General features: G+C 39.0%; 1 protein-coding gene across 1 annotated transcript; it reads right to left on the bottom strand.

The window, feature by feature from the left end:
* Positions 1 to 3,514: 3,514 nt before the first annotated feature.
* On the bottom strand, positions 3,515 to 18,398 carry LOC133657000 (calcium homeostasis modulator protein 2-like). The gene is made up of 3 exons (XM_062057885.1): positions 18,259 to 18,398; positions 17,441 to 18,011; positions 3,515 to 3,562 (listed from the first exon to the last, which is right to left on the bottom strand). The coding sequence occupies exons 2-3, from the start codon at positions 17,990 to 17,992 to the stop codon at positions 3,515 to 3,517; spliced, it is 600 nt and encodes a 199-aa protein (XP_061913869.1). The 5' UTR covers positions 17,993 to 18,011; positions 18,259 to 18,398.
* Between the last annotated feature and the right edge of the window lie 2,453 nt (positions 18,399 to 20,851).

Genomic DNA, 20,851 nt, shown 5'->3' on the forward strand with positions numbered 1-20,851 from the left:
CAGTTTATTAATATTAACTATGTGCTTCAACACAGAACAGTTAATATTGTATGTATAGCTTCTAAACAAGAAGAGGTTCTAGCACATCAACATCGGATCAATACTAGTCCTTTACCATCTCATTATTACCATAGAAATGGCAACTATGTAATTCTAGGGACACGATAAAGGCTTAAATAATTTCAAACACATATCCTTACAATAACCACAACTATAAGCGTTTGTCCTACGTGTAGTTAGTAATTAGTTGTGGACAGAAGAAACCTGAAATGTTTTGACACGGAATCAGTTTTTGTGCAACATTGATCGCAGCAAATAATAGATTTGACTTACAGTTGTGTCAACGTCACAATCGATCACACGCCTGCTAATGGCATCATAATAGTAAAAATGAAATGTGTCCTGTTCACTGTCCCAGGTGTATAAATATTACATATTTGAAGCCACATATTTAGGTTTTGGCGCTGACTCCCTTATCTCCCAAAGAAAAGCATCTAATTGGCTGTCGTTCATAACTAACCCCCACCACTCTTTACAATGTACGCCATTTAAAGGCCTACTGAAATCCACTACTACCGACCACGCAGTCTGATAGTTTATATATCAATGATGAAATCTTAACATTGCAACACATGCCAATACGGCTGGTTAACTTATAAAGTGCAATTTTAAATTTCCCGCGAAACTTCCGGTTGAAAACGTCTATGTATGATGACGTATGCGCGTGACGTCAATGGTTGAAACGGAAGTATTAGGACACCATTGTATCCAATACAAAAAGCTCTGTTTTCATCGCAAAATTCCACAGTATTCTGGACATCTGTGTTGGTGAATCTTTTGCAATTTGTTTAATGAACAATGAAGACTGCAAAGAAGAAAGCTGTAGGTGGGATCTGTGTATTAGCGGCTGGCTGCAGCAACACAACCAGGAGGACTTTGACTTGGATAGCAGACGCGCTATCCGACGCTAGCCGCTGACCGCATCGATGATCGGGTGAAGTCCTTCGTCGCTCCGTCGATCGCTGGAACGCAGGTGAGCACGGGTGTTGATGAGCAGATGAGGGCTGGCTGGCGTAGGTGGATAGCTAATGTTTTTAGCATATCTCTGTGAGGTCCGTAGCTAAGTTAGCTTCAATGCGTCGTTAGCAATAACCATTGTTAAGCTTCGCCAGGCTGGAAAGCATTAACCGTATAGTTACAGGTCCATGGTTTAATAGTATTGTTGATTTTCTGTCTATCCTTCCAGTCAGGGGTTTATTTCTTTTGTTTCTATCTGCAGTTAAGCCTGATGCTATCAAGTTAGCTCCGTAGCTAAAGTGCTTCGCCGATGTATTGTCGTGGAGATAAAAGTCACTGTGAATGTCCATTTCGCATTCTCGACTCTCATTTTCAGAGGATATAGTATCCGAGGTGGTTTGAAATACAAATCCGTGATCACAATTAGAAAAGGAGAAAGTGTTGAATCCAATGAGCCCTTGTACCTAAGTTACGGTCAGAGCGAAAAAAGATACGTCCTGCACTGCACTCTAGTCCTTCACTCTCACGTTCCTCATTCACAAATCTTTCATCCTGGCTCAAATTAATGGGGTAATCGTCGCTTTCTCGGTCCGAATCGCTCTCGCTGCTGGTGTAAACAATGGGGAAATGTGAGGAGCCTTTCAACCTGCAACGTCACGCTACTTCCGGTACAGGCAAGGCTTTTTTTATCAGCGACCAAAAGTTGCGAACTTTATCGTCGATGTTCTCTACTAAATCCTTTCAGCAAAAATATGGCAATATCGCGAAATGATCAAGTATGCACATAGAATGGATCTGCTATCCCCGTTTAAATAAAAAAAATTCATTTCAGTAGGCTTTAAGAGCTGTGATTGGACATATTCCGAATTTGCTCCACCATTGACTACACAAAATTAATATGATTGGATTTAGTTTCTGTCAACAATATTGTTACGTACTAACATGCCAGTTACTTGTTTTAACATCTTAGTCGACGTGCCCTTGTTTTGATTACTGATAATCTTATTTTAAACTGCTCCAATGTCCATTCATCCATTTTCTTGTCCCTTCCAATGTAAAACATTTTAATAAACAAATAAAATAAAAAAAAAGAGCTTCCAGCCCAGGGCGGGCAAGGCTTACTTTGTGGCCGGGCCTAGCCCTCCCAGGCCCGCCCATGATGCGGGGTTTGAGCTGGTTGCTTGCACCTGTACTGATTGGAGAACTGGCAGCAACCAATCCAGAGGGCGCTTAAAGTCAGCTAACACGTCATCTTTAAACAGTGTGATGTGGATGTGGATGACAGCAGTTTCTTTCATTAAAAAATTGCAGCTAATTTTTATACTTCGCAAACTAATTTTGTGGCGGCGTGACGGATTAAACATGTTCGCTGGCAATGGAGAGTTCCCGCTTCTTGTAGATCATAGATACACACGCACATATTGTATTATACGCATGCGCTTCTGAGTGCACGCGCATGCGTTGTATTACACGCTCCCAAATCTGCTCAAGTCATACAGCCTATCAAGGGTTCTTTCTGATTGGGGACAGACAGACAACTTAAAACACACGTACACGGATCTGAATACACACACTTGGATACAGACACACAAATTAGTACACATGCACGCGAATTGGATTACAACGCACACAGATTGAGATACAATAATAATTGCAAATAATTTAGCTACAATAGTTCTTCCATAAGAGGGGATGTCCAGATTGGCCAAAAAAATATCAAGATCAGGAGTAGAACAATGAGAAGATGAGAAGACGGATGCATAGGAATTCCTAAATACATTCTTGAGTTTATGGTCATCCGTAGATACACCTGAATCAGATTGAATCTGCGAACATAATGGGGTGCTAATATCCGGCGTAGTTGATGAGCTAATAGTTTACCAGCTGTATCGCCATGTTCATAAAACTGAGACCTTGGACTGAGTATTTGTTCAGTAGCACTGTCTGTCGCAAGGACATCCAGTTTTGCCTTTCCTTATAAGCGTCTGGGTTTTGAGAGGTGGAGTACAAGTTATCTAACAGAGAAATTCGTTGTGTCAAATTAGTATTCTTCCTGGGTTTTTTCTCATAACTTGTACAGGATATTATCTGCCCCCTAATGTATGCTTTCAGCGCCAGACAGAGTACAGAGGGTAACATCCCGGGAATCTTGTTCAAGAGCAAAAAAATATCTATATGACGCAAAACAAAATCCAAAAAGTCCTCATGTAAAAGTAATCGTATATATAGACGTCAAGACGCACGTGTTATTGTCAGTTTATATAGAGTAAATCTCTTGAAATTGGAACATGATCAAAGATAACAATTGCATCATATTTGCATAGATGAAAGTAATTTATTAATAACGAGAAAGTAGTCAATGCAGGTAAAAGTGTGATAGAAGTAGAGAAAAGGAACATTGCCTTTTAGAGGATTAAAAAAGCGCGCAGACATCTGAAACAGACAATTATTTAATAAAAGACTGAATTACCTTAGCGGACCTTGAGGGTAGGATGTTTCAATCAACAATCAAGCCGGGGATCAAGCCAACAGTCAAAGTTTCCTCCTAGTTTTAAATAGGGAAATTCAGAAAAAGACGTTTGAAAAAGGTGTGATCGTCATAGTTGGGAGCATAAACATTTACGAGGGCTACTGGGGTGTTGGAAATCTGACCAGTGATAACAACACACCCCCCATTGGGATCAGAAATACTATTGGAGTGTACAAAAGGAACAGATTTATGTAGCAAAATAGCAACTTCCTGTCATGACCTATCAATTCGAGGTCATGTCTTGTATAATTTTTGGGTGTCAAACCGCTGCCAACTCCTCCCGCACCCTCCCATGACTTTGGACTTGTTTTGCTTGAAATGTCAGCAATCCGTCCCTTAAGGGGCGGTATTGTCATGACCTTTGAATTTGAGGTCATGTCTTCTTTAGGTTATGGGTTTACTTCCTGTTTTACGCTCTTATTTGGTTCCCACTTCCTTTCTGTATGTGTTGGTTTGCAGTGGCTTTACCTTGCTTCCAGGTGATTTGCGATTCTGTTTCACCTGCTACTAATTATCAACTGAGGACTATTTAAACAAGCTTCATAGCCATACTTGCCAACCTTGAGACCTCCGATTTCAGGAGGTGGGGGCGTGGTCGGGGTGGGGCGGGGGGCGTGGTTGGGCGGGGACGTGGTTGGGGGCGTGGTTAAGAGGGGAGGAGTATATTTACAGCTAGAATTCACCAAGTCAAGTATTTCATATATATTTGTATATACATATATATATATATATATATATATATATATATATATATATATATATATATATATATATATATATACATATATACATACATATATATATACATATACATATATATATATATATATATAAAATAAAAATATATATATATATAGTAGAATTCACTGAAAGTCAAGTATTTCTCTATATATATATATATATATAAGAAATACTTGACTTTCAGTGAATTCTACTATATATATATATATTTATTTTATATATATATATATATGTATGTATATATGTATATATATATATATATATATATATATATATATATATATATATATATATATATATATACATATATACATACATATATATATATATATAAAATAAATATATATAGTAGAATTCACTGAAAGTCAAGTATTTCTCTCTCTATATATATATATATATATATATATATATATATATATATATATATATATATATATATATACATATATACATACATATATATATACATATACATATATATATATATATATATATATATACATATATATATATATATATATATATATATATATATAAAATAAATATATATATATATATATAGTAGAATTCACTGAAAGTCAAGTATTTCTCTATATATATATATATATATATATATATATATATATATATATATATATATATATATATATATATATAAGAAATACTTGACTTTCAGTGAATTCTACTATATATATATATTTATTTTATATATATATATATATGTATGTATATATGTATATATATATATATATATATATATATATATATATATATATATATATATATATATATATATATATATATATATATATATATATATATATATATATATATATACTGTATATAAACAAAAGAAATACTTGAATTTCAGTGTTCATTTATTTACACATATACACACACTAACACTCCTCTACTCATTGTTGAGTTAAGGGTTGAATTGTCCATCCTTGTTCTATTCTCTGTCACAATTTTTCTAACCATGTTGAACACCCTCTCTGATGATGCATTGCTGTGTGGCACGCACAAAAGTGCTTTCATCAAATGCGCTAGAGTCTGAAATCTTCCACCTCTCCTAGCATGGCCCAAAACCGGTCAATCTTTGCTTCCTGAGGAAGATCTTCACTGCCAAGCACTTGGTAGTCCACTACTTCTTCCCGGAGGCTATCCAGGTCCAATCAAGAAAGAGGCTTGAACTTACAAGCGTATTTCTTCATCTTACTCGTCGTCGGCGTCGCCATTGCTGTATCTTCCTCGTTCTTCTGCTTCGTCTCCTTGTTGTGTGCACAGTTGTGAACTGCACTCTCTAAAAGCCGTAGATGTTATTGTCACATGTGCATGTACAGTAGATGGCAGTATTGTCCTGTTTAACAGTGTCACAACATTGCTGTTTACGGCAGACAAACTGCTTTACGGTAGACGAAAACGTGACTGCTGTTGTTGTGTGTTGTTACCGCGCTGGGAGGACGTTAATGAAACTGCCTAACAATAAACCTACATAAGAAACCAAGAACTCGCCCTCGATCATTCTACAGTTATTACGTGATTGGGCAGGCACGCTGTTTATATTGTGAGAAAGCGGACGTGAAAACAGGTCAGGTCCGCATGGAGCTGGAGGGGGCGTGGCCTCCAGCTCGGCCTGAATTTCGGGAGATTTTCGGGAGAAAATTTGTCCCGGGAGGTTTTCGGGAGAAGCGTTGAATTTCGGGAGTCTCCCGAAAAATCCGGGAGGGTTGGCAAGTATGTCCACAGCTTAGTTTGTTGTCGGGTCATTGCTTCTTTGTTACAGACACTGCTGCTTCTTAGTTGCTGCTTTCTCCTGAGGAAACCGTGAGTTTTTTGATTCTGATTCTCGCTCTGCTTTGTCCATCCATCCATCCATCCATTTTCTACCGCTTGTCCCTTTTGGGGTTGCGGCGGGTGCTGGAGCCCTTTGTTGCTTCATGGACCTTTTTGTCTTTACATTTCTGTGTACATTTTATTTGTAGCCCCTCTGTAGTTTTTGCCTTTTTTTGTATATTGCGTTGGAACTTTTGAGCACCTCTTTTTGTTATTAAATACTTTATTCACATCAACCGCCACTATGTAATTGCATCTCGGGGTCACGCCACCAACACAAAGAGCAGAACTAACACTGCCCTCGATTTTCCGAAAATGAAGAGTGTTGAGTGTGTCATATCCATCCTCTCCTCAGCCTCAGATCAGAAGGTATAAAATGAGTCTCCTGCTAAACGATTGCCTGGGCGCTCAGATGACAGGGATAATGGAATATCTTACTTTTTAAAAATTATTAAGCCCTTTTCAATTCAAACTGGTGAACCTAACGCCACACCAGCTGGACATTGCTTTTGGGTTAGGCTGGGCCACAGCAAACATATTCAAACATCAAATATATAGTACAGAAATATGAAAGTCTGTGGTGAAACTAAAAAATAATAAGCTTGACTGATGCAAAAAAAAAAGAAAAACAAAATACTGCTCCCCCCAACTCCCACCCCAAAGCTCTTGCAGAAACATCCCTCTTAACTGGGTGTGCCGAACAACCCCACCTCACAAAAAAAAAACATTGGGTCTGTTCTACACTGACATCTAGTTAGCAAATAAAGTACACTAAGGTATATGTTTGAATAAGATGAAAAAAGGCAGTTTAATTACAGCTTACTATCAAAACCTAGTTCACTGCCCAAATTAGTCAACAAGACAATACCAAAATAAAAAAAAACTTAGTAGTTATACCCACGGAACAAAGGAACTACACCATCTGAATAAAGTAGAACATAATCGATAACAAAGGCGAGATATCCGACCCTTCTGGTATCTGTAATCCTTCAGTTCCAAAATGGCGGCGGCCAGGTAGCATGCGAGAAGTGCGCGAACGTTCAGGAACGGAACAATGTTTTGTTTTTTTTTATGACGAGCCGCTGATCAAACGGTATCGTTTAAACAGAGCGGATATTATTTTGTCACAGATTTAATACTTTTCGATTCTTTGTTGATTTCTGCATGTGTCTGCAGTGGGCTAGTATATATAGAGCCACCCACACCAGTTTCAAATTAGTTGCCTAATTAATGAATTGGAAAGAAAATGTTATGACAGTAGCGTATGTGTGTGGCCGTGAGGTGAGTGACGTCAGTGAGTGTGTGGGCGATAGAAGAGAGGGAGCGGTAGCGTGAGTGCCGGTGGGGACTAGTTTGTTTTGTATTATTTTGTAGTTTATTGTCAAAATATACACTCCATTGTCCACTTAAATATTTCCAAGATATTTCTTTATTCTTAGACAACGGATTCCCTTCCGTGATTGGTCATTTCTATGGACACAGAAATGACGTCACCTAAAATTCCGTTTACGGCACATAGTGCAGATGGCCTTAAAACACCACAACACTCAGTCACCATATGTAAGTACCCAAAATAAAGACTCGAAATAAATATAAATTCAATGGGATCAGAAACATTGGAGGAAACGGGATTAAAAGCCGATGCTAACCACCCATAGACAATACATGGGTACAGCTAGCAGCTACTATTAGCAAACAGATTCACTTACCAACTCGGCTTAATAACACTCTCTCGTCGCAACTCGGCCCTGATGGTCGGCACCTATAAGTTTACAATTAGTTGTAAAATGTTGGACGGTTGTTTTTACGATATGCAGGCAAACGACAACTTTAAAACATACCGGCTTCAGATGTCCCCAGGCTTAGCCACCGCACCTGGCAGCCATCTTGGGACGGTGGATCATATAGAGCGCGATAGGCTGCGGCGGGTCACGTAAGCGCGTGTGTTAAACTCGTGAGATTAAACGTGGAAACGGCGCAGGTAATATGAGGGGATGCCATGAGAGGAAATATGGCTTATTTCCCACCCGTGTTACACGCACGCCTCCACGCTTTGTTTTGTTTAACCCTTTCTTAACTCTGGACGTACATTGAAAATACACGCAACCCTAACTCAAAATGCAGGACATTTGAGGCATTTAAGAAACCCCGCCCGGACATCCCCGCAAAAGAGGACATGTCCGGGGAAAAGAGGACGTATGGTCCGCCTAAGCTAACTACAGTTTCCAAGTCGCTTGCCCATCACTGTATAGTATACACTGTCAGAAGATGTTGAGCCAGGAGAAATAGAGTATGCAGGATCATTTTGCGCAAACACAATACATTTAAGCTTCTGGGAAGATGCATTTGTCAATCCACATCTGGCAACCTTGACTGATATGTTTTCTGGGCGCACATATACTGAAATATGATGTATTCCTTTTAATTAAATGAGTCTAAATGTACAAGTTTAGTTGTGAATGTGTACAGAAAAAAACAACATGATGTTAGTACATCGTGTACAGCGTAACCTTCATGACGTTAGTACATCATTTGAGGAAAATAGACAGGGGACATATTTTCTGGCAGCACACAAACAATGCTAAGTCTGTACATAATAAGCCACATGATGTTAGAACATAGTTTGAGAAAAATAGATGTAGGTAAATAAGTAATGTTTACATTTTTTTTACATGGATATGGGTCTACTCTGCAGTATTGTTCCCATAGGATTTGTGGTATCTTTTAGTCTATCAGAAGATGATATAAATAATAATACAATTAAAAATTAAACTACAGGATGGTATTAATGTAATTTCCAGACAGTTGCAGGCTGACCGACCACTTCGCAATATTACACTGTATACAATAGAGAAGCATCATTTGTGCAGGATGTCAGAACATAAGTACAACACGAAAAGCATTTATCTGTGTGTAAATGTCCAGAGGTGGGACCAAGTCATTGCTTTGCAAGTCACAAGTAAGTCTCAAGTCTTTGCCCTCAAGTCTCGAGTCAAGTCCCGAGTCAAGACAGGCAAGTCCCGAGTCAAGTCCAAAGTCAAGACTGGAAAGTCTCAAGTCAAGTCCCAAGTCCTGCATTTTGAATTTCGAGTCCTTTCAAGTCCTTTTAACCACAGACTAATATATTTACACAGATTGTGTATGCTTTTAAAACGCTGTATTTATTAATTAAAACAAGTGCATTTGAAATTGCAGGAAAAAAAATAGTGCTGACATTGCACTTCATAATAGCACTATTATCCAGTCATTTTAAACATTTAACTCATTCCTTTACAGAATAAACACATTTGAAAAAACAAGTGCAACTGTACTTATTTGCACAAAAGTGTTAACATTGTATTTCCATGGCATATTGCATTGTAACTAGTTCCACAGCAGTTTCTATCCTGTTCCTACCTGATCTCATTGATCTCATCTCATACTGAATGTGTGTTGATGTGTGCGTACATATGAAAAACATAACAAAAACATGAACAAAACAATGAACAGAGTTGTACTTTTTAGATGTCAGGGCCCTATGCAATATGTACACATATTGTTAATATAGTACACATTTTAACTGACCTTTATTTGACTATGTTTGTGTTTTTGTAGGTGGCTAAAATACGCGGTGCTGCTGATCGCCGTCTAACGTTACGTTACTGTGTGTGATACATTGACTAACGTAGCGTTATGTGTAGGTACCTCATGCAGCCCAGCTTAAAAAAAATCACTTGACAAAAAGTATGAATAAGGTTAGCGAACTGCAGTGGACGCAACAGATTGCCGTGTTTGCAATGACGTTATAACCATAGACATCTTATAAGTAGACGCAGCATTGGCTGCTGTGACACGAGCAATTTGGCCGCCATCTTGAAGTGGTGATGAGGAGCCGGCGAGCAGCCTAAACTGACAGTTGACAGGTAGAAAACAAAGATGGTGTTCAGCGTTTTCCTACTCAAATGAGCGGACTGTTCACAAGTAAGATTTAACATTAATGTACTCTTGGTTGTATTTTATGAAAATAATATTACCACAGAGTTGAGAAGGAGCAAAGATCTTTAATATTTGTATGTGAAAATCACAGAGAAATCTTCTGGGGGAGGATGACCCCCCTACAGGGGTTTGGTTTACAAACTTTCAGCCCCACCTAAAACAAAATTCACCAGCCGCCACTGATTATGATGCATTCTCATTTTAGGCAAAATATAAGACAATACTTTCTTAACAGTATAATTGTAACCAGAAATAAGTCTTCAAGTAACAATATTCAAATACTAACATTGTTGGGTAAAACAGAATTTGGTTTTATTCTGAATCTAGTGAAACAGATTGGTGGTTTTAGCTGATATAAAGACTTACAGATGTTTATATATGTTTATGTTGAAGTATTTGGCAGATGCTTTTATCCAAAGCAACATACATAAAAAATACATATGAAACAATGACTGTAAACATGATCATTTAAGGGAAGAATGTAATACAAAATATCAATACAAAGTGTCAAGACAGAATAAACTCTCTGCTGCTGCAGCAACAGAGATACAGTCTATAAGATATATAGATATCTAATGTTTTCATACATTGTTTATGTAGGATATACGCATGTATATATAACCTAATCATATTGTTTCTTCAATTTAAAAATAGCTGACCGTTTTTTTCCCCTTTCTCTGGGATTATATTCCCAGTTTTGATCTCGGACGTCTGGTCACTTATAGCGTATAAGAATATTATATTACTGTTAAGCAAACTATGAATAGTAAAACACGCCAAAACATGTGTCCTTTATCATAGCTACACGTATGACAAAAAAGCACGTGAAAATCAGTGGTATTCAGTGAGGTAAGATGAATGAAATGCGCTGACAGTTCATTGCTCCTGCCAAATGAATTGCACTAGTGGAGCGGATCACCACTCCAAGATGGCGGCCCCACGTCTTGTCTGCGCCTGTAGGCAGTAGCGCTCCATGCTGCGTACCCTTATAAGATGTCTATGGTTATAACGTTAGCAGTGAGTTTACAGCCTCACTGATTTAACTACACAGCAAATAAAAGTCACGTTACTTAGCCAATAAACATTAGCTTACATTCAAAACTTACCCTTCTTTGTGCATCTTCAAATGTCGAACGAAGTTGGAAGTTGTTACGTCTCCGTCTGTAATATTCGAACTGCATGATTTGCATAGGGCTATTCGTTTTTTGTTGACCGAGTCGTAGTTTTAATACCCGAAGGAAATTAACTTTGGCATAATTGTTTCTCACTGCCGCATTGTTTGACAATTCTTCTTCATTGGTTGTCCTGCAATTTGATTGGATGAGAGCTGTGGGATGAAAACAGCGTAGGTCTAATTTGATTGGCTGTTGTAATGAGAGCACACCAGCTGACAGGAACAACACGCTGATAGACACAGACAAAGAAAAGGAAAAATACGGAGCGGCGCGCTCCCAAATAACTTTTTAATCTTTGGGTTTTGGGGAAAGTAGCAAGTCATGTCAAGTCAAAAGGCTCAAGTCCAAGTGAAGTCACAAGTCATTGATGTTAAAGTCTAAGTCGAGTTGCAAGTCTCTTTACATTTTGTCAAGTCGAGTCCAAAGTCATCAAATTCATGACTCGAGTCTGACTCGAGTCCAAGTCATGTGACTCGAGTCCACACCTCTGTAAATGTCACATGTAACACCAACAACATTTTTGACAATCAAAGCATGATTGTAATAATCCACATTTTGTATCAGTCTGACATCGCCAATAAGTAGCCTCCGGGTCTGCAGACACATACTATTGCGGCAGTTGTTTTGGAATATTTCAGGGATACAGAATTTCCTTACCGACCATCAAGAGTGTAAAGACCAACAGCACACTTCCTGTCTTCACAATAAGTGTGCTGCTCCATCCTTCTTGCGCTAACAAAATAAAAGTCTCAGAAAACTTGCATACAAGCTTGCGAGCTACGGAGTTAACTCCAATGGATTTCTGGTAAAGTGCATAAAAACAAGCATGAAATCCTGACCGATAAGAAGCTAAAAACCAACCATGTGGTATCGGAAAGCGAGGACTTTTTACCCCTTACAATGTAAATTCGAAGTTGTGGAATTTATCAGCTCTACTTATGATCAATGCAAGTTATCTGAATAAGGTAATACATCAACTTATATTCTTGTCTTCATGAAAAAAGGGAATCTGTTTTTATATATATATATATATATATATATATATATATATATATATATATATATATATATATATATATATATATATATATATATATATATATATATATATATATATATATAATAGATGTTTTTTTAAACATACAGAATGTTTAACACATACAGATTCCCATTTTTCATGAAGATAAGAATATAAGTCGATGTATTACCTTATTCAGATAACTTGCATTGACAGTATTCGTCTTATTATGTTGTGGCAATCGATAAAAGATAATCACCAAGTGAGACTGCCGTTTCGGGGTTAACAGTAACGTCCGGTGTCATGGCAATGAAGCCATTCATGTTATGCAAAGTCTAATCAACTATTTCACTTCATTTGCGAGTCTTGCCTCACAGATAACACATCTCACATTGGTGAGCCTTTGAGCAATGTTGAAAGACAACAGCGTGACTAATGCAGCAGGACTGCATGGTACTCAGCGCGCCTCTTCATGCTAACAGCACTGCTAATGTCGGCGCAATGCTAAGTGTAGACAAACTACCTCAAGGCACTTCATCTTTGACGTCAGTAACACAGCTCCACGTGACATTGGTGAGCCTTTGGAGTGAGTGGTGTCGAATGACAACAGAGGGGGAAAAACTGCCATCAAAAGTGGCTAATGTCGGCGGCATTTTTTTAGGTTTTTGAAGAACAACTTAAGCCTGTAGTTTTAGAACATGGAAGCCCAGTTCTAACTTAGAGGAATTACCCAAGATCTGACCAGGTATTTCCACATGGAAAGCGTAACAATGGCCATAGCAATGTTGCTTGGAGGATCCTCCGGGTACCGGGAAGTAAAACACACTCAAGGCTACTATATTGTGTGGAACATGTGTAAAGGTGACTATATGGCCTTGATTTCATGTTTGGAGGGCTCTACCACAATAAAAAATGTTTTTTTAATGCACACACTATGAAAATATTGCATTTATCGAGAATAATCCTACTTCATGAAAATTAATTTACCACGGTCAAGCTCGGAATCAATAATTTGTAAATGATTGTATATTTGTTTTAATTGTGTATGATTTATATCAGGGGTCGGCAACCCGCGGCTCCGGAGCCGCATGCGGCTCCTTGACCACTCTGATGCGGCTCAGCTACATACATGCCGACCCCCCCGATTTTCCCAGGAGATTTATGGATCTCAGTGTCTCTCATAGATTACTCCAAGGGAAAAAATAATCCTATTTACACTCTAATTACTAAATAAAGGGCACGCCCTAATTGCACTGCAGTAATTGTCCTCTATAGCATTTACATACAGCGTGCCAGTCCAGCCACATGTTGCATGTTGTTATTACTTGCACACACAGGAGACAGCAAAGCATACTTACTCATCAGCCACATAGCTTACACTGACGGTAGCCGTATCAAACAACTTTAACATTGTTACGTTACAAATATGCGCCACACTGTGAACCTACACCAAAAAAGAATGAAAAACACATTTCTGGAGAACATCCCACCGTAACACAACATAAACACAACACAACCATTACCCAGAATCCCATGCAGCCCTAACTCTTCCGGTCTACATTATACACCCCCGCTACCACCAAATCCCCCCACACATCAACCCCCCCCCCCCCCCCTCTCTCCGTGCGTTGGTTGAGCGGAAGAGTTAGGGCTGCATGGGATTCTGGGTATTGGTACCGTCAGTGTAAGATGTGTGGCTGCTGAGTTAGTACGCCTTGCTGTCACTTATGTGAGCAAGCTGAAATTGCATTCTACGTGTGGTCGAGCAGGTACACTGCTAGGGCAGACTGTAGAGGGCGCCAAATGCAGTGTCATCACACTCTGATATTCGGGAGTCTCCCGGGAAAAATGAGAGGGTTGGCAAGTATGACGCTATTAAGCGCCATTCATTTAAAACTCGCGGGCTGCACTAACATCAAATTTCCACTTTAAAGAGCGTGCCGGTGCGTGTGTCGGAGACCCCTGGTTAACATAGCACAAAGCATTTAAGCTTTGTATGCGGTGTTTTTTCATTTTAAATTTTAAATTTTTTTTGTGGGTCCCATTACTTTCTTTAATTTGTGAAACTTGCCAAAATGGCTCTTTGAGTGGTAAAGGTTGCCGACCCCTGATTTATATTGTCTCTCTGTCTCTCTCTCTCTGTCACCACAGTGGTGGTCAACCAAGCTAAGATGGCTGTTGTACAGCAAGCAGCGCGCGCACTATCTGAGTACAAAAGGGGCCTATATTGTCTTGCAAAAAGCAGATATGAGCAAAGAAATCCAACTATGCAACGCAATAGATCCCTATACTTTGTAAAAAAAAAGATTTGTCGAGTGATTCATCGGTGCAGTTCCCAAAAATATCAAACTATCGTGTCAGACGCCATTCTACCAGTGTTGGGTTAGTTACTGAAAACCAGTAACTAGTTACAGTTACTAGTTACTTTATTTCAAAAGTAACTCAGTTACTAACTCAGTTACTTACACCACAAAGTAATGCGTTACTGTGAAAAGTAACTATTTAGTTACTTATATTTTTTTTATTTTTTTTTAAGGCCCCCTTTAATGCCCTTTAAGTCTTCATTTCAGTACTGTTATAACAGTGGAGAATAATACAATCTGTTGATCAACTTGGCATGCATTTGCATCACTGAACTCTGCTAAGCAATGTGGTCTACATACAACACACAAAGACAACAATATGTTTCAAAGGGCCAATTTGTTTCAGGCCAGAACAAATTGACAAAACTATTTTAAATAGCTGCAACATAACATACATAAGTAACAAACAGCATAATAACAACGTAGCTGTAAACCAAGGAAGGCACACACTACATACAAAAAGCCTAACCAGGCGTTTTTTCCTGAAATAAAATCATATCTGAAGCCCAGAACACTCTACACATTTCCCCAGTTTTAGTTAAGAGATAAGGAAAGATTGGCCTGGCCCACTAGCATCCCTCTTTATGTTTGTGAACTTTATAGTCTATACATTTAGAGTAATGTGATAATCAAACACTCTAGAAGTCTAGAATGAAAGAGTATATAAGAGAATTGACAGAGTGTGTGTACCTTTAGTGCTGCAATGGGTCTATCAATGTTATCCTGGCTAGCAGTGCCTCGTTAAAATCCAGCCGCTGTTGCTTAGGAGGTGAAGTGTGTCTCTCTTTACTAGCTTCGTCGAAGCATGTGGCTTTTGTAGCTGTTTCAGCAGATTTGAATTGCTAGGATAGGATCTTTGATTCAAGACAACTTACATTTAACTAAAATGTTCTTTTCTTTGTGTTCGACAAAAGAAAAGTAGTGAGAATATCTCCATGTTAAGAAACTCGGCTTCGGGTCTGCCATGTCTTGTTAGTAAACACAGACACGCCCCACGCCCACACACAGAGCAGCGCGCCTCTTCTCCGTCGCCTTTTCTGCAGCTCTCCAATAAAACACACTCAGATCCTCTCAGTTTCTAGCCGATACTACATAAAAAATTACGTAAAATAACGCGGTAACGCATCATGTAGTAACAGTAACTAAGTTACTGAATTTAAAAAATAACGCGTTAGATTACTATTTACCGCCGAAAGTAACGGCGTTACAGTAACGCGTTACTTCCAACACTGCATTCTACACAACAAAACAAATGAAAACTTGTAAAAACATGGAGGTCTACGACTTCTTTGTGTGTGGCTAGGTCAAGGAAATTAGTATCAAGACTCTTCCGGATAAATATGCATCGTTTTTGGTTGCATTTCATGATTTAACTTTGTGTTTACTGCCATGTTTGTTGCCTGCCTTTGCTGTTGCACCCGCCGTTTATGAGTACATGTTTTTTCCCGTCTTTATCAAAATATAACTACAGATGTCAAAATTCTGTATGTGCTGAAAGCTTTATTTATGATCGTTGCCTTTAGTAAAAGCTGAACTCCTTTAAGTTTTGCTCACATTTGATTTCTTTTAATGAGACTTGCCGAGTTGCTGCTCTACAGAACGTAGCAAAAATGTGTCTTAAGAAATACAAATAATACCAAGATAATACTTAAATGGGAAACACTAAACGTTAAAAGTATATTAAACAAACCTTTAATGGAGTGGTCACTGCAAACTCGTGCAGTCTTCGGCTCTGCTCCCTTGTACTAGAGTGCGTGGTACTTTTGTCGTCGTCTTTCGTAAAATCTTGCAGTCTTCCGCCATTCTTGATTACCTCTCGGGGAACTCTGAAGAAGTGTTTATCCTTTTCGCGATTCAAACGATTTCGTACAGTCGAAAACAACGCAAGCGTAAGGCATTTTTCTTTGAGAAAGGCTAAATTGCGCCCAGTACCCATTGAGAACAGAGGCTGGCTTGACCACCGCGTGTATTCAATGAGCCGGACGTGACGTCATTTTAAATCCAAGCCATACAGCAAGACTGTCATCTTCTATTTTTTTCCACATTTGTTTAACTGTTTTTGTCAGTGTATATCAAACTTTTCATTTCGTGGCACATCTGCTGACGACACACAGCCCGGTGTCCCGAACTGATATTGATGTCGGTTCAATATCTACAAGAAAACAGGTAAACACCTACGCGGATTTGAATACACACACTCGGATTCATACACAAATGATATGGGCTTGCATGTAAAATATGTGACATAATCTCCGATACAAGCAGTCCTGCAGCGTGTTTATTTGTGCAAAGTTGGACTGCCAATTAAGCGTTTTAAAAAGTATCATTAAGCTTACTGCGTCATAAGCTAAACTTTCCTTATTATTATTGTGGCTACTCGGTGTTGCCAAAAACAAATTACCAATCCACTTCAACTTAAAGACACCATAAATCCATCCCAGACGGTTAATAATAAATAGGTTAGTGTATATCATACCTGACATTGCTCTGTTTGAGTAATTTGACTTGATCAAACCTTTTTTGCATTCAATTATAAATTATGTATGATTCCTACTGATATTGTATCAGATCACTATCAGTATTGGCCAATACTCAAGGCTCCAACATCGGTATCATATTGGAAGGTAAAACATTGTACCTGGACAACTTGTACACCATCATGCCTTTTCTATGTACTGTATTGTATTGTAGGACCCTTTAACATCTGTAAATATGTACTTCACTAAAATATAATTTAAATAAAGGGAACAAAAATAGTAGATGGCACTGGAGGGTTTTTTACTACCTGAGATTCATATTTCAGACGCCGATCAATTTCTGCCCAGAAGCCTTGCAAGTCTTCTGGAAGACTTTCCTTGCACGGGAACTTTGCCATTATCTCTTTGTCTTGATCTGAGGGGAAGCCCTCCACTGTCCTGGATTCTGTAAACTCACTTAAAGCACACGTGTAGGCGTGACCTTGCAGCATGGAGAGAACAGTCCATGTCAGCGGTGCCACCACGGCTCGGCCCAGAATACTCCCCAAAACCGCAGATCCTGCGGCTGCTGACATTTTGCGGAACTTCCTGAGGCGGAACTCTGATACCAGGTCCCAAGTTCTCTTGTTCAATAATATTCCCACAACGAAAAAGGCCAACGCTGGAACGCCAATAGCGGCCAGGCCGTAGTAATAATTCCTGGAGGGCGAGCACGGACAATCAAAGGCAAAAACGTTGTACGCCGTCTGGCTGGCCACAGTGCCCAGAGCGATCATACCATTAAATATCATCACATCTTTACTCTTGAAGAAGAGAGATGCAAACTTAAAGTTCTCTGTGACAAGGGCATAAGCAGCCATGTTGAGATGTTGAGGTTAGCTACAAAGAGAAGAACACAGAAAGATATAGACATTAAACTTACTTTTTTGCACTTTTTAAAGAGGAGAGACAAAGAGAGCACACGCACGCGCGCACACAGACACACTCTCTCACACACACACACACACACACACACACACACACACACACACACACACACACACACACACACACACACACACACACGCTATTTTAGGCTCAGTCCCGCGACTTGAAACAGACAACAATGAAAAGCAGTCATGCTAACCTACAACGTGTGGCGTCCTGCTACTCAGTCTTGATAATCCAAATATACGCTTCCTCTGGGAAAAAATGGCAATTTAAGGAGAAAGGTGTTGACTAGTTCAACAAGTGAGAAGTCCTTAACGTTGAGTTTGTGTAAACCGTCTGGGCACAAGCGATGACTCACCGCCAAGACCTGCCCTCTAGCTTCCTCCCTAGTGAAAAAAAAGGGAGGGAAACTTGATCTGCAACTGAAAACATGTGCAAACACAACCACGCCAAAGGAAGGCATCAATGAATAGCATGACGAAGAGCCTGAACATGTTACTACAAAAATAAATGCACTTAGAAGGTAACCAATGACATTTGTGTAATTAAGTATTTTTTTTAATCTATTTGTACTTTTTGAAGTCGTTTTAAAGAATGTGTAATTCTACTTTGAAATAAGTACAGCAGTACCTCAACTTACAACCTCAATTTTTTGTACGACCGCGTTCTTAACTCCAAACACGTGTATCTCAAAGCAGCCCCGCCCATTAAAAATAAATTCTAATCAGTTTATTTTGACCCCCCCAAAACATCAAAATATTTACCTGTAAGAGGCCTTTTATAAAAGAAAACAACTTTTTAAACACAAATATTGTTTAACAAGCAATATACTAGTGGTTATATTAAGTAATTTACTATAGTAATAATCGGGAGTGTGATTAGAAAAATACAAAATCCTGAAACCTGAAAAAAAAAAAAAAATTGCATTAAAGGCCTAGAAAGCCCCAAATATCCCTAAAAAAATTTGCGAAATTCCCAGATCCAGGGACGTAGCACCAAATTCCCAGCCCCCATACACATAACTCCTGAAGCCCCCCCACCTTGCCCTAAACCCAACGTCACCACCGAATACACACACACACACACACACACACACACACACACACACACACACACACACACACACACACACACACACACACACACACACACACACACACACATATGTTTACATGCACAAAAAACAAGTAATTGTATGAATTACCTTAAACCTGTCATGATCTGCCTTTGCTGGAGTAGGACCCCAACGCAGACACGGAACGAATAAGAATTTTTAAAAAAGCACACTCAAAAATGAGAAAAACAACTACGGATGCATACAAAAGGTGTGGCGAGGAATAAGTAAACAATACACGGCAGCGCCGGGGCAGATCCATAGGAACAAAGAGCGTGAGTGGAGCCAAAGCAGATGAGATGAACACGACTGGAAGAGTGAACCATCAGGAATCTACTGACGCCAAGTAAATAGACTGGAGAGCTTAAGCAGTAAGGAGAAAATGGGTATCAGGTGTGCGCGAATGTGGCTCCCCCCCGTAGCCCCAAAAACCAGGCACTGCAACATAAAGCAGACAAGCAGCGGAAAAACTGTGCCATCATGACAAAACCTTAATTATATTCTTTACTTTTTGAAGATGGGTTTAACATATAAGCAGTGTTGGGCCTAACGCGTTACTTAGTTAGTTAACGCGTTACTTAGTTAGTTTCGGCGGTAACTAGTAATCTAACGCGTTATTTTTTATATGCAGTAACTCAGTTACCGTTACTGCATGATGCGTTACTGCGTTATTTTACGTTATTTTTATGTAGTATCGGCTAGAAACAGAAGATCTGAGTGTGTTTTATTGGAGCGCTCCGGTGGAAAATAAGAGGCGTGCTTTCTGTGGGTGGGGGAAAGCACGCCTCCCCAAAGGGGAGGCGTACTTCGGGGCTAACAATCTTCACTTTACCCGGAAGAGGGTCTTTACAGCTGAGGGTGAATGACGAGACCGGCGGTTTGTTGCAACTTTGTGACTTTATTGGATGCAGCCATCCACCAAGCTAAAACACCTGCACGCACTCACTGTCACCGCTCCCTCACCTCTCTCGCCCACTCACTCACTGACGTCACTCACCTCACATGTTGTCATATCTTAAAGGGCCACACACACACACACACACATACGCTACTCTCATAACAACTAACAAGACATCATGGTGAAGCCAGAAGTCGAGTTTTTTAACATGGAGACATTCTCAATACTTTTCTTTTGTCGAGCACAAAGAAAATAACATTTTAGTTAAATGTAAGTTGTGTCTTGGATCAAAGATCCTATCTACTTAGATTTAAAGTTAAAGTGCCATTATGTTGCAGCTATTTAAAATAGTTTTGTCAATTTTTTCTGGCCTGAAATAAATTGGCCCTTTGAAACATATCTTTGTCTTTGTGTGTTGTATGTAGACCACATTGTTTGTGTGTTGTATGTAGACCACATTGTTTGTGTGTTGTATGTAGACCACATTGTTTGTGTGTTGTATGTAGACCACATTGCTTTCTGGGTTCAGTGATGCAAATGCATGTCAAGTTGATCTACAGATGGTATTATTCTCCAGTGCAATAACAGTACTGAAATGAAGGCTAAAAGGGCATTAATGGGAGCCTTAAAAAAAAGGGGAAAAAAAGAAGTAACTAAATAGTTACTTTTCACAGTAACGCATTACTTTTTGGTGTAAGTAACTGAGTTAGTAACTGAGTTACTTTTGAAATAAAGTAACTAGTAATTGTAACTAGTTACTGGTTTTCAGTAACTAAC

This window comes from Entelurus aequoreus, linkage group LG09 (assembly GCF_033978785.1).
Source record: "Entelurus aequoreus isolate RoL-2023_Sb linkage group LG09, RoL_Eaeq_v1.1, whole genome shotgun sequence".
Taxonomy (NCBI): Eukaryota; Metazoa; Chordata; class Actinopteri; order Syngnathiformes; family Syngnathidae; genus Entelurus; species Entelurus aequoreus.